General features: G+C 38.7%; 1 protein-coding gene across 1 annotated transcript; it reads right to left on the bottom strand.

Moving 5' to 3' along the window:
• Positions 1 to 1,803: 1,803 nt before the first annotated feature.
• HOXC9 (homeobox C9) lies at positions 1,804 to 8,022 on the bottom strand. The gene is made up of 2 exons (XM_007065802.4): positions 5,765 to 8,022; positions 1,804 to 4,071 (listed from the first exon to the last, which is right to left on the bottom strand). The coding sequence occupies exons 1-2, from the start codon at positions 6,300 to 6,302 to the stop codon at positions 3,827 to 3,829; spliced, it is 783 nt and encodes a 260-aa protein (XP_007065864.1). The 5' UTR covers positions 6,303 to 8,022; the 3' UTR covers positions 1,804 to 3,826.
• Between the last annotated feature and the right edge of the window lie 6,307 nt (positions 8,023 to 14,329).

Genomic DNA, 14,329 nt, shown 5'->3' with positions numbered 1-14,329 from the left:
AAAGAAAAAGACTTCAACAAAACAGCTTTCTCCGCAAGCATTTTATATATTTACTGGTTGCTGCTGTACTGAGGGGCTCTGTGTCTCATCAGATATAATTAACCGATTTTTTTTAAAAAAAATCTATTTATTGAAAGACTATTTTACCTAAGACTCAGAGCAGTGCTACCATCTTGACAGTTTCTAATGTGTTTGCTTTTCCGATACACATTATATGCTAATTTACAAGTCATAGGTGAGGGAATTTATACATATTTGTTTTGATTTGTTTTTCTTACAACCTTTTAGAGGCCTAAAGGTGTAATAGGATGCGTTGTAACTTAATGGGCCAAAAGACTTCTAATATTGAACAACAGCGCCATCTTGCGTTTTCTTTACTCAAGAGGGACAGAGAGAGAGAGAGATCCCCTCTGTCAAAAAGGGAAAGGAGCGGTTTCTTCAAGCATCTAAATCAGACTAAATCTAAAAGAAAGCCAAAGAAAACTGTATGATTTACTAAACTGTGAAGTGGCTATGGGTATTCTGAGCTTATCAGGAGGCATTTTATAACCAATAATTACACGAGTTACTGATTTGCCAGAGAGCTTGATATGACGCCTTAGAAATAAAATGAGATAGTGATTGTTTCTTCATAGACAAGAAGGCAGTACTTTTGCACAAATTATTTCTGTTTCTTCTTTTTCTGCTAAGGAACGCATAAAAAAGCACGACGTGTGTACATACTGACAAACAAACGCAACAGCGTACCATCTCTCCTTCAACCTTCAGTGCTTTTATCAGTTTTAATTTAGGGTGGTATTTTTCCCCCCTGAGCCAAGGGGGTCTGTTGTTTGTAGTCTGTAGACAAAACATTCCAATAATCCGGTTTCAAAGAGAAAAGCACCCACCTTATTTAAACCATAAAACAATTAAACCCAGACGTCTAGCCAGTTCTGTGGTCCTGTTTTGTTCAATTCTATTCAGCACACATAACAGTGAGACAAACAGAGTTGTAAAACTGGCTTTTTTTTCCCTGCGGAAATGTACCTATGGACAGCTTTCACAGCTGTAGTATCCTGTCTTTTTTGTGTGCTTTACAAAAGGGCCATTTTTAAACGAAGCAGGAAAATATATACACAGAGATGCAAACCATATGCCCAAGGAAGATCCTCCATTTGAGTATTATTGTTACATTCATGACCAGCAATACTCACCGCAAGGTTCTGAAAATGTGCATCCCTCTCTCTCTTTCTCTCTCTCTCTCTCTTTCTCTCTCTCTCTTTCTCTCTCTCTCTTTTGAAAGTCACGTTGCACCTTTTCTTTTTCTTATAGAAAGATTAAGGCTCTCCAATTGCAGATCATTTCAATGCCTGCTCAGTTATTATTCCCCACTATCAACCAGCAGCCAAATGACACTTAAAATTATGGGGCAACTCTGCAGTTAAGAGCCTTGCACATGAACTGTAACTGCAGCAGGATTTAAAACAAAACAGCCCATCACCAACAAAAGAAAACCCTCGACGGAGACAAAAGGGGCCATATCCCTTCGTGCCCATCAGCTCCAATGGGACTTGTGCGGGAGTAAAGACTGCAGGATGGGCTGGGGGAGGGTAAGCGACCTGGTCTCTTAGGAAATGAGATCTGGTTGTATGGGGGGGGGGGTCAGAACTGAGACGCATGGATCATTTCTTTTCAACGTTAATAAAAGCGTTTCATTACATAGCCACCAGAGAGGGGGGCCCGAAGCTGATTGAAAAGTCCCATCCAAAGTGAGAACTTTTCGAATAAAAGGGGTGAACTTTCTCCATTGCAGATATGAGGTGGCCAATCCATTTTGAAATCCGAACAGTGTTTTTGTTGTGGTGGTTGTTTTTTAATGGAGTTCACGCGGACGGATTTAGAAGGGGAGAAGAAAGAGAAAAATACACGAAATGACAGGACTATTCTGGGTTGGGTTGGATTCAGTTTTGGTTGTTGGTGGTGGTTTTTTGTTTTGTTTTGTTTTTGCCCATCATTCTTGGCCCTGCTAAAATGCTTTTTAACCTGCACATTTCAGTGGGCTCCTTAAGACGTTTCAAACATAAAAAGCAGGGGACTTAGGCTCTGAATGAACTGAGCTTTGAGCTTCCTCTGGTGCCAGGATGATGCTCAGACTGACCCATACCATACCACCTTAAAAAAAAAAAGAAAAAAAACCCACGATGCCATAAAAGCGAGAGTACAAATCAATAAAGGGGGGAGAAACCTCAAAACTTTAAGAAAGAAATATTAAAGGGCAATATTTTATAAAGATCAGTGGGTAATGACTTCCAGGTTTTTTATTTCGGAGAAGGCTGAGAAGCCAAGGCGACAAGCATGTCCTACTACCTCGCTCTGATTTTGATTAGAAAGATTAGAACCCTGCTCTCCTCATTTCATTAAAGAAAGGCACCTTATAACAAGTTTTGATGATTAAGCATCCCTCGCTGATCATTTTTATACTTTCTCTCCCCCTCTTGTCTCTCACTGAGCAGCCTCTGAGCACCCATCAATTTATACCTCAAGCTAAAAATGCATTGTGACAGCCTGTTCTCGCCCATCTGGGCCACTTAAAATGGTCACAAACCACGACAACAACAGAAACTTCCTACCCATTTTAGACTGGTGGAATGGGTCTCTACCTACCACAGCAGACAATCCAGACCTCTGTACAGAAAGAAAGGGAGGCGGGAGGGTGAGGAAAAAAAAAAAAAACCTATTTCATTGAGACCGAAAATTTCTCTCCCCACACACATTTTCTTGTTTTCTTTTTTCTTGCTTTTTTAAAAACATTCCTCCCCAATCGATTATATTTTACTTTGCAACGTAACGTCCTCTGAGGTGCAAGGAGCTGAAGAAACCTACAAGTCTTGGCATCCCATTGATAATGCAGAGCAGTTGCTATATAGGCGGATGTCAGACAGAGGAATGTTGCCGCAAGCGCCCTTTCCCAGCATACATATTTAATCTTTTACATATACTTCGATTGCCTGGTCATAAATTACTACAATTAATTATCCAAACCTAAAAATTTATGGCACGTATAACCCTTACCTAAACGCATTTTATGATTATACTATTAAATACAAAATGTTGTGAGCGGAAACAGCGTCCTTTCTTTCCACCCATCTTCATTTGCTTCCTGTAATAAGGTATATTTCAAATTCCATTTCAACAGACTGCGATTTTATCAGTGCTAAATTCACTGGTGCAAGGAGGGTGTCTCCTTTAAGAATCCCAACACAGCTTTGAATACCATTGCAAAATAAACTCTGGCTGTTTCTCAAGTGGAGTTTAAATAAAAGACACCTGCATGATAAGGTTTTTTTTTTTTTTTCCTTCTTTTTTTGTAACGTTAAGTATATATTTACATAGAGCTGTTCTACTATAGCAAACATAACAATATTACAGAACGGGTCTGAGACAGGAATAAAATACACAAATAAGTACACCAGACCAACACTATGACAGAACACTTTTGAGCCTTTTTTTCTCATTTTCTTTTGTACAAAATATGCACTCACAAAGTCATGAAATTAAAAAAATAAAACACTGGATAAGTTTAACTTACGAAATAAAATACTAAAAAAAAAATTAAAAAAAATTCAAGTACTTTTCTGTTTTGTTTTCCCGAAAAGGACAAAAAAATCATTTTATTTTAGTTGCATTTTATAAAAGCATGGTGCTCCCAAACGCTTGGCTGTGTTTAACTAAATCTAAACACTGATCAGCACATTCAAAGTCAGAAACATTTCGAACCAAAGAAACAGCTTTCCCTTCCTCCCTCCCCTCTCCTCCTTTCTCTTGCATTGATTTGACTTTGCCAACTTTACTGCTGTTCTTTATCGGTTTTTTCTTTATTCATTTTCTTCATTTTCATTCTCCTGTTCTGAAACCAGATTTTGACTTGGCGTTCAGTGAGATTAAGAACTCTGGCTACTTCGTACCTCCGGTCCCGTGTGAGGTACATATTGAATAAAAACTCTTTTTCCAGTTCCAGGGTCTGATACTTTGTATAAGGACATCTTTTCTTCCTTGTGGAACGTGCGTGAATCCAATTTGCGACGGGATTGCCTGGGAAAGAAGTTTTTTTTTAAAAAAGAAAAATCATTAATTTCAACAGCTGGCTTTCCCTCTCCTCACACCCAGATTATTATTTTTCCAAAATAAACGTGTTTAATTAGGAAATTAGCAGGTAAATATTTTAAAGTAACCCTCAGAAGGCATTAATGTGTTTATTTTTGGAAGGGGGCCATTTCCTTTCCTTTTACTATTGCTCTCAGATAAAAGTTTCAGTAAATAAAACCGTAGCAATGGGTTTAAAATAATAATCATCCCCTAGCAGGAGTAATCTAAGAACATAGTCATAAAAAGTAAAAATTCCCACCATTTTATAGGCCCATAAACTCTCTTTACAACCTCTGCTCTCCAATACCTTCTCTATAACCATACTAGTCCTAGAATGACTAGCTTATTTTTTTTTTAATATCTGGAGGATGCCACAGAATAAATCCATTGTCTCCAAAAATACAGTCTTCAAGCCTAAAAGACCTTTCTCTTTGCTGCCCCATCATCCCTACTTTGTTAGAACGAAAAAATTACACTGTTTTATCGTTAGAATCATCTCCTTGATCCAACTGTAGGCGTTTTATAGAGCCATCTACCAGCAAAGGAGAATGTTTTCCCTGATCCTACTACTTGTTTTATCACAGATCTACTTTATATAGTCATATATGGATACTTATCCCTATGTATGCATACATATAGAGATAGATATGGGGATACACCGACACCCACAGACTCACCATTTATAATTTATAAATCACCATTTCATCAGATTGTTAGGCCAGAAGTCTTAATAAACACATGGCATGCTTGTGTGTGTGTGTCTGTGTGTCTGTGTGTGCGCGCATGTTTGTGTGTACAGGCATACACACTCACACAGACACAACTGGACGTTTATTCTAGTTCCACCAGATTTGAAATCACACTTTATTTTGCTCTCTGTGCATTGCCTCTATGCACACACTATACTGTCAGAAGCAATTGTCTGCATTTCAGAGACATATGGTCATTCTGAGATGAACATTTTAGAGTGGAAAAGACCGGTTACATCTGTAATGGTGCAAGGGGCTAATCAGATCCCCCACAGTGCTCAAGTTTTTTGCACTAAAGAAGATGGGCTTTTTTTCAAGTGTTCAGTCCAATATCCTGCCTAAAGCTGCTTTTCGCCTTTATCACCCCATAGATTCTTTCTGCCTTTACCTCCCATAATCCCCACTCCTTAACACTTTTCTCAGGGCAACCACCTTTCCCTTTATTCCCACATGTTGGGAGTATTTTATGAATAATTACATAGGTGGGTATTTTTAAAGACACGTATATACCTCTCTCTGTTTATTCCTGGGTGTTTTTCTCCCCTACCCCCACACCCAAATCACTGAATCAACTCTCAGCTAGAAGGGACTCTTCTTGACTGAAAGGGGAAATATCTGAGAGGCAGGAGCTTTGGTGGGGAGGCTGGGTTATGAATATTTGACCAAAGAAACAAATAGATTCCCCCCCCCCCCCCACACTCTCTTTTTTAAATAAAATGAAAATGAAACTACTTTGTCCTGAGATTAGACTAGGGGGATTTTTAAACCCGGGTCGTCCTGTATATCTGGCGTTTTAGGACAGGGCCCTCTAAGGTAATTTCATTTTATTGAGTACTGTACTAGAGGCTGTAATGCCTCCCCGGTTGTAAACAAGAATGACTTCAACTTACTAGGGTCTAATTCGTTCTTTTCTTCTTTGTGTTTGCTCGAAGCGACTGCCTCCGATTCCGGAGAGGGTATAGTCTGCGGAGTTCGGTCTCTGAGATCACCCGGGGATCCGTACATGTAATCCGGATAACTACGCCCGTCCACCGGGCCACATTCCGCCCTTCGGCCGGGGAAAGCGTCCGGCTTGAGCCCGTAATGCCTGCTGCTGGGTGGGAAGCCGGGGAAGGACACCGCGCCTGAGATGGGTTCCAACCAAGTGCGCATATACCTGGTGTCAGCCCCAATGTGAGGCTGGTGGGTATACGGATGGTAAACCACAGAAGACTGAGAATGCACGGGAGCCCATGAAGTAGTAAAAACGGCCGGTTTAGGGGCAAAACTGCAGGATGGAAAATCGGCACAGTCCGGTACTAATCCTGAAGGTCTAGCTGCTGCAGGGTGAGAGCCAGTGGCTGGGAACCTTGATGCCAAGAGCTCTTCATTTTCATGACTTATCAAGGAATCTACATAATAGTTGCTTATGGGACCAGAAGCCGACATGTTCCCCCCTCTTTTACATTCATAAGATTATTGTATGAACTGTATGTGTACTTTTTATCTTCTCATAGAACAATCAGGGCAGGTAATTATTTTTTCAGCCTTTCCCAGTTTGCTATTGGCTCTCAGATCTCACGTGATTGTATTTACCCAAAAATACAGTGTGGATCAATCCGCAGGTCTTTTTTTTTTTTTTTTTTTTTAATAGAGACTATGCGACCTGGCTTTTCATAAAACTCTTGAAATAATGCAGACATTAGAAGCAATGCCTCTTGCATTTCATTAGCCAGAGGTGGCTATGTCTGGCATAAAAAGCTGCCCTGCTAGTGAGCCTATAAGGTATGTGTGTAAGGTATCCCAGGCACTATTTCTTGACGTAATTTGTCTCTGTCTGTCCTTTCCTTCTGCAGCTTGTATTCCATAGTGGATACATTAAATTGAATATCAGTAAAAAGGGACTGGTTCAAAGTGTAATAGAGGTATGCTTCCCATCATACTTCAGTATCACCCAAGGAAGGATCTGATTTTAGGCTCTTTTAGCCTAAAAATAAATGGACTTTTTGTCATCTGTTACAGGGAAGTACAGTCGTCAAACCTGCTTTAGGGCAAGAAATCTGTTGGTCACATCATGCATATCTATTTTTTAATAACTGTCTCCTGGAGTGGAAAGGATAAGCTTGTAAAACATGAGTGGGGAATAATAACACCACCACCATCCCCCTCCCCAAAAAAGACAGCTTTTGCAGACCCTCTCTGAATTATTCGGCTAGTAGCCATGGATGTTTTTATGTCCTTCAATAAAATTTTTACGAGGATCATTTGATTGTTCATAAATGTGTCTTTCATTAAATAAAACTGGAGGAGTGAGTTTCAGCTATAAGGCGTAGCTGGGAAAGGGGAAACCTTCTGAATATTTACAGCAAGCAACAATGTACACTTGACACTTATTAGTATTATTATTTTAATGTATGGAAACTTTTTTTTTTTGCCAAATCGATTGAAATAGCTTGGGTTCTGATTTTTGTTTTTAATTCTTAACCTTCGGGCTGAATTTTGAAAGAAATAACCTTCCCTTCGTAGAGAAAGGCAGGTAGGTAAATAGATCACGCCCATTGGATTCTGGAAGAATGGAGTTAGTGGATTTCTCTGGAAGAGGAGGAAAAGAATAACCTACACAGAATAACCTCTCTTAAAAAATGTGGATTATCTCGTGCTGTGAAGGGCAATTCATAACTTCGAATTTCATAGTAACTGGAGTAGGATGAAGGTGAATGCTCAAAATTGTGCAAGAACAAGAAAAGTGGAGTCTCAGAAGGTTATGGTGGTTTCTCGCAGAGCGAGACAGATAGACAAGGAGAGATAGAGAAAGAGAGAAAGACAGGGACATATGCCCGTTAGTGATGCAGTATGCACCAGTGACATACATTATGGACAGTGTATGTAAGTCCCCTGAACACATATGACATGAATGCTTTCCCCCCCAGTATGTAACATAGGGAATTCGAGCAGGAAGAAAAAGCAGATGGCTACAGATACGTGCCTAAATATGCATTAATATGTGATGTTGCTAAAAAAGCCCCCAGCCCCTCGAAACTTACAGTCCATGTTTCAGCTGAGAAAAGAGTAAGACTGCACCTTAATTCCAAAGTTCTTAATAAATATGCACGAGTCTGTCCTAGTTTCTGTTAGAAATGTATTTAATTCTATCAAGGGACTACTTTAAATAGAAATTGATGTCTGTGTGTGTATGAAAATCCAAATTCGGACAGAGCCTGTGAAATCTGAAGTCATCATCTCGTTCTCTCTCAGAATTTATTCTCATTCCGTTTTAGATCCTATGTTTTATGTGAGTCCTTAAAGGGAAATATTCCTACAGGAGTATAATGTCCCCTTTGGCCTCTATTGAGTTCAATTTATTTGTCAATCAAAAGTCTCTAGTGACGGTTGTTTTTCTGTTCATGAGGGGAAAATTATACTCATCATTCTTTCTCTATTTCCATTTTTGTTAAATACTCACTATAGAAGATTGCTAAGATGCTGTGATGTAAAAACGTGGAGGTGTAAAGGAATCTTGTCTTTGGTACATGGATGAATTATTGTAAATGGAGCCTTACAAAAGAATGGTTGTCTTTGGACATATATGCAGAAAGTGGCGGGGGGGCTTTATATACAGAGGAACAGATAGAGAAGAACAGTGAGTGCAAAGGAGGACTGGTGAAAAAAATTATAGGGAAAAATGACAAAATATACAAGATATGAAATACATAACAAGCAAGGATTATAAAAACACAGGGTTTAAATAAGTAAAACCAGTTCTTGTAACCTTAACACAAGCAGACAAGGTCACTAATTTAGTTGTGAATGGTGCATTTTTGATGTTACACAAAGGAAAACATTGCTGGCCACGATTTCTTTTATTTACTCGGAAACTTTCATTAAATAGAATTGTTTACTCTCAATAGGGCTGCAAAGGTTTTTCTTTTTTTAAATAATCATAACGTTTGCAATACCAGCCTATTTCATTCAAGGAGCAGCATGCTTTGAGAAATTACCCAGTTCAAACAAGAGAGAGGCAGCTCATCTTAAAGTAAAATAAAAACAGGGCTTAGCATAATATTATCAGAACATTTAGCTGTGTAATTGCATAACAAAACTCTGAGTCTGCAGGGAAGTAAAATAATGTTCATTTATGTTTCTGTCTCCATCAAACCTTCTACGTGGATAAGCGTAAGGTTTCATGAATAAAGTCGAGTAGCAATGCAGGGCAAATAAATACATATTTTGAAATATACTTATTTTAGGGAGTAGTCTTTCCAACCGGAGGTGAACGTTAGAACTAAAATCTGGTTTGCTACACAATCAATACCAGCAAGGTTATCTTGCAACATTTGTGAACGGTCTAGCTAGACTCTGAGCAGATATGATCCTGTTTCCATAAAGATCTCGCTACTTGTTTAATGGAAGATTACCTCTACTGAAATGATGCTGAACGATCATTTCTCATGTAGGCTGTCTAATATCTCTTCCTCCTCCACTCCCCATTATTCTGAAAGCAAAAACTTCTTTGCATTTAACAAAACCAACACATCACTGCAAAATATAAACAGTATCAAATCGGGGGACGGGGGGATTTGTAACTGTGACGTTAAAAAAAGCAAACGCCATTGTTTATTTTATTGATCACCGTCTTGACACATTTAGTTTTGACACCTCTTGGAGCGAAATTATTTCCAGTGACTTTGGTCGTGTGTCTCTGTGTGTGTGTGTGAATCAGATAAGCTTGTGCAGTTTTCAGAAATCCATTCTTTCTCTGTTTTGATTGCACATAACTGCAGACCCTTATTCCCTCAGTTTTGTAGTTTCGCTTTGATAATCTTTCTCTGATTTCAAGGAGATGCAAAAAAAGCCTAGGGCCGTGTCTTTTCAGCTCTGTGATACTGCGATTTAAAAAAAAAAAACAGAAACAAAAACAAAAACTTTACAAACTAGCGGTATCAAAGGCTAGTTTGGAGTCCCACAGCAATTGGAAGTAAATAAATAAATAAATAAATCCCACCACCTCCTTGTGGCAATTCAAGGCCTGAAGAACACTAGGCAGCTCTCCACACAGGGGCTCCCGTGCAGCTGTACGGATTTGCACCCTGAAGCTGTGCGGAAGATGAAAGCGGTGCTCTTTATAAACAGCAATAGCAACTCTCTGTGGCTACCAGAGGAAGACATTCAAGAAGGGGTTTGATCGACAAACTCCAGTGAGGGTCTTGGGATTAGCAGACAACACTCTACCCTTGACAGGCAGACAAACAGCGACTCCAAAAACGCATTCCCCGCTTCCACTTGGTTCAATTAACACTGTCAAGTTCGTATTAATAATCTACTTTTCCCTGCACACACACACACACACACGCACACACACACACACCCTGCATCGAAGCAATCTGAAGCCGTGCTGTGTTATCTCTTCATAAACAAAACGAAACTAACCATACAGACAGCACAAATTTACACACCAGCAGTGACTATCGCTTTGATTTTAATCCCTAAACAGAATAAAGTTCATCCCCCACCCCGCATCTCTTTCTCTTGTTATGTTTTTTCCTTGTCCTTCGTTCCTTTCGCCTCTCCTCTGCCTCCCCAATTTTTTTCTTTCTTTCTTTTGTTCTTTTACACCCTCCCCCTTTCTCTTATGAAAAAAAAGTATACAATGGGTTGGATTGCATGAATGTAGAGCAGACTGTCTGAAGTCAGTAGAAAATATCTCCTGATCTCCTACATGTCTTTTATTTTTCATGTTTACCTTTTTAAAGCCAGTCAATGAAAAGGAAAGGCCAATTTCAGCAAACTATTACTGGTAGATCCCATAGCAATGCAGCTGGCTGTTGTTTTGTTTTCCAGATTTCTTTAGCTACTTTCATATCATATTTCTTCGAGGTTTTTTAAGATGTTGGACAGAAAGGATTTTCAAAACAATATATTACTGATGAGACTTGTCGAAAGGTACCTTTATATGGACATAATATTTAAATTGAACCCAAAATGAAGGGAGGAAAGGGGAACAGGTAAATAAAATGAACATTCAGATTAGAAATTACTCTAGAGGAGTTTTTACCTGTGCAAGTGCTCCTGCACACCCACACACACCACTTTGTTGCTAAGAATTTTGTTAGAAGTTATGACTTTGGATTCCAGACTCCTTAGTGTCAGAAGGTGGGGATAATAGACAATAAATTCCGACGTGCAATTAAAGCCCAGGACAATTTATTTAACTGTCTTATGGTGTCCTTCCAAAATTTCAGGTTTCCACTAGACGAATCCCATTAAAAACATTCACAGATGGAAGCTTGTCCAGAGCAATGGGGGGGGGGGGGGGGGAATATTTAAATTACACTAAGTGCTAATCTCCAAGGCATATTAGGTTATCTTGGTTTGGGGTGTGATATGAAGTACAGGTCAACAAAAGGGGAGGGGAAAACATTTCAGAAAGAAGTAAACTAGAAGAACAGCAGGAAAACAAGCCTGAACCCAAAGAGTAAAACTGTATACTGCCTGAAGAAACATATTTCTATATGTCTCCCTCTACATTTATTATGTTTCTGTCAGACACCCTGTAATTAGCATAAATAACTATAGTTCCAAGCGGCAACTTTTGTCTGCAAATTCTATGGTTTAGGCGGCACAGTTGCACTCCAGCTAGACTGAAGGAAAATCCAAGGTGTTACGATGACAATCATGCACACAAACCGGACAATAACTTCACTCTATTTATTAAAAAGGGGGTGTTTCAGCTGAAGGGGATGGCTTGCATCTGAACATAAACCACAGGAGCTCTGGGCCTTGTTTAATTATACCTGCCTTGACCATACCAACCTACCTCTTAACCTGTCTTGGTCTACAACAGAGTGAACTTTCTTTAAAAATAAATCAAACACCACATATTCCCCCCCACCACCACTACCCTGCTCACACACTCACACTTGATTTGATTCTGTTAATCATTTGTAAAGATCATCTGCACACCCCAAGAGCTGATTAAATAACATGGTGACTGTGTGAGAATCCAAGACACCTAAGCATAACAGCCTTCAACAGAGGGATTTGGCAGTATTTAGAAAATTCTAGACAGCCGCTCCAGTTGATTTTTCAAACATACCACAGGCACGTATCTTAGGGAAAGCTAAGCTTTCAATGCAATTTCCCAAGCTCAGGCGAGGCAAACGGCTAACTGAAACAAGGAGGGATTAATATATATATATCTGCACTTCTTGAATTGCAGCAAAATGGAGGAGCCTATAACCAAACCCTAGCCTCCCTGTTACGAATTTACAAGCTCCTACTAACTTCTAAATCTATTTTCCTTCTCCAGGCGGTATTTTCTTAAAGCACCACAAAATCACCAGAAGCAGCAAAGAATAAAATACATAGGAACCCGTAGAGACACAGACAAAGCCTTCAGTTCTAAAATTACACCTGCTGGGGAAAGAGCATTATATAAACATAGGCAAGAAAAATGATAGTATCGAGCATATAGTAATATTGCTAATATTTTACCCTGATAACAACAGCATCAGAAAGTGTGTGCATGTCTAGCAACAAAGCAAACAAAATTATATGACGTGAGATGAACGCGAACAGCGTGGTGTCTTTTTGACTACCCATGTTTTTTACATAAAAATAAGGAAAATTTACACAAAATTGTTAAAGCCAATAAATTCCCATCCTCGTGCCTTCTGATCTAATATCATAATTAAAAAAAACAGTAGGGGAGGTTTTAACTTTTATTGCATTTCTGGAGTTGTGTTGCTAAACGTTTATCAACTTCAGGCTTCTATCTCTCTACAGGGATGTAGTCTTTGGTATAAAATCAATCTTAATATCTACAGAATAGATATTTTTTCTTGTACATGCTGTTAGAAGAAAGGGATAAACATCTGCAAATTGTTAATACAGAAAAGGCGAAATGGTGTATATATATATATATATATATATATATATATAATGAATCCTTTAAATCATTCAATTATCACAGCACTAATGTCAAATAATTACACTTAAAACGAGCAATAATCAGCCTTTTCCCTGTTGAAATATTAATTTACAGTACCAAGAAGGATATTTTTTATTAGTTTGTTTTTTACGACTTGCATATTAAATTTTTCAAACCTGGTCCAACCTAGCTGTCCAACCCATAAGGATTGTGAAAATAGTCATTCTTCATGCAATACTGCTTTGAATCAAATCCAGAGCCATTATGCCCTTTCCACACTTAAAAAATATCATATTTAATACCGCAGAAAAAGAAAAACGATACCTTTTAAAACTGTTGGCTTAGGACTATACATTTACTTGTTTGCACGTGCTTTTTTTGTCTGATCTGAGCTACCATATCAAGATTAGATGTCTCTCCTAGGTAGAAGGGACATTTCTATTTCTACAATCGAAATGTATTGCTTGCACAGAAAGATTGTTATGGAACTGTTAAGCATAAAGTTAGAGTAGGACACAAACACAGAAATGTAACAATACAAGAAAAAATATGCCCTTTCTGGACCAAAAATCTGAACCCGGTTTAAGAAAAATAATGTACCCTGACATTTTGACCAGCCAAAAACAGCCATAGTGGTCTTATCATTATACTTTCCCCACCACAAAACAGCTCCCCCCCCCACCCCTATAATGTCAACACAACATGGACTCAGGATTTCTTTTATAATAACACAACACACAATATCTGAAGATTCACTTCTGATGTCTCAGCACCTTTTCTCTAATTATTTTTTCTCCTTTTTCTTCTCCTTATTTCTATCTGTCAGTGGTATTCTTGAGGGGGAAACACACACGCACAAATACACATATGGATTATTTGTGTGTAACCCTGGATGGGTTTGTTTTTTTTTCAGATAGGTGACGTGTAGATGTAACTTTCCAAACTTTTCCAATACGCTTTCTTTTTGGGGGAAAAATATCTTCTTTTACTTTGCCAAAGAAAGATGCTAATCATATAGCATAGCCCTCTCATTTTCTTAATCAACAGTTACTTAGCTTTTACACGTGTCCTCAGTGGATAATAGTTCATAATCCAGTTTATAGCAGAGCAACACTAGAGAATGTGTTCTTAAAAGTGGAACCCCTTGATTATAGAACATAAAATGGCTATTAAGTTTTAAATCTGATGCTTCTGCTGTTATATAGACAGAGCAGAAGGTAAGTTTGATTTCTGCTTTGTTCTTCAATGCACCTTCAACGACCAAAATACGCTACAAATGATCTGATTGAATACTGAGAGGGCTGTACAGGAGGTGGAAACAGTAGCTTGTTACACAGTCTGGACTAGCTCTTCCAATGTGTATTTCCCTTCAAGACACCCCCAACAGCATAATGTCAGTTCTCCAAAAAACATCATAGGTCCAATTCATGTTCATGACTGCTAGGTCAGGAACCCCCCCCCCCAATTTTTTTTTTTTTTTGCACAGTGGGTTTAAAAGAAAAGAGCGATCATAACAGAAGGAGACATGGACTCAAATCATTCTGCCATT

Source organism: Chelonia mydas, chromosome 20 (assembly GCF_015237465.2).
Source record: "Chelonia mydas isolate rCheMyd1 chromosome 20, rCheMyd1.pri.v2, whole genome shotgun sequence".
NCBI classification, from domain to species: Eukaryota; Metazoa; Chordata; order Testudines; family Cheloniidae; genus Chelonia; species Chelonia mydas.
The sequence above is the reverse complement of the archived record's forward strand: the minus strand, read 5'-3'. Positions and strand labels throughout refer to the sequence as shown.

Excerpts from the sequence above, each read along its gene's own strand:
- HOXC9 (XM_007065802.4), bottom strand. The coding sequence starts at position 6,302 with ATGTCGGCTTCTGGTCCCATAAGCAACTATTATGTAGATTCCTTGATA. Across the intron at positions 4,072-5,764 it reads AAAGAACGAATTAGACCCTA|GCAATCCCGTCGCAAATTGG; the intron begins GTAAGTTGAAGT and ends CTTCTTTCCCAG.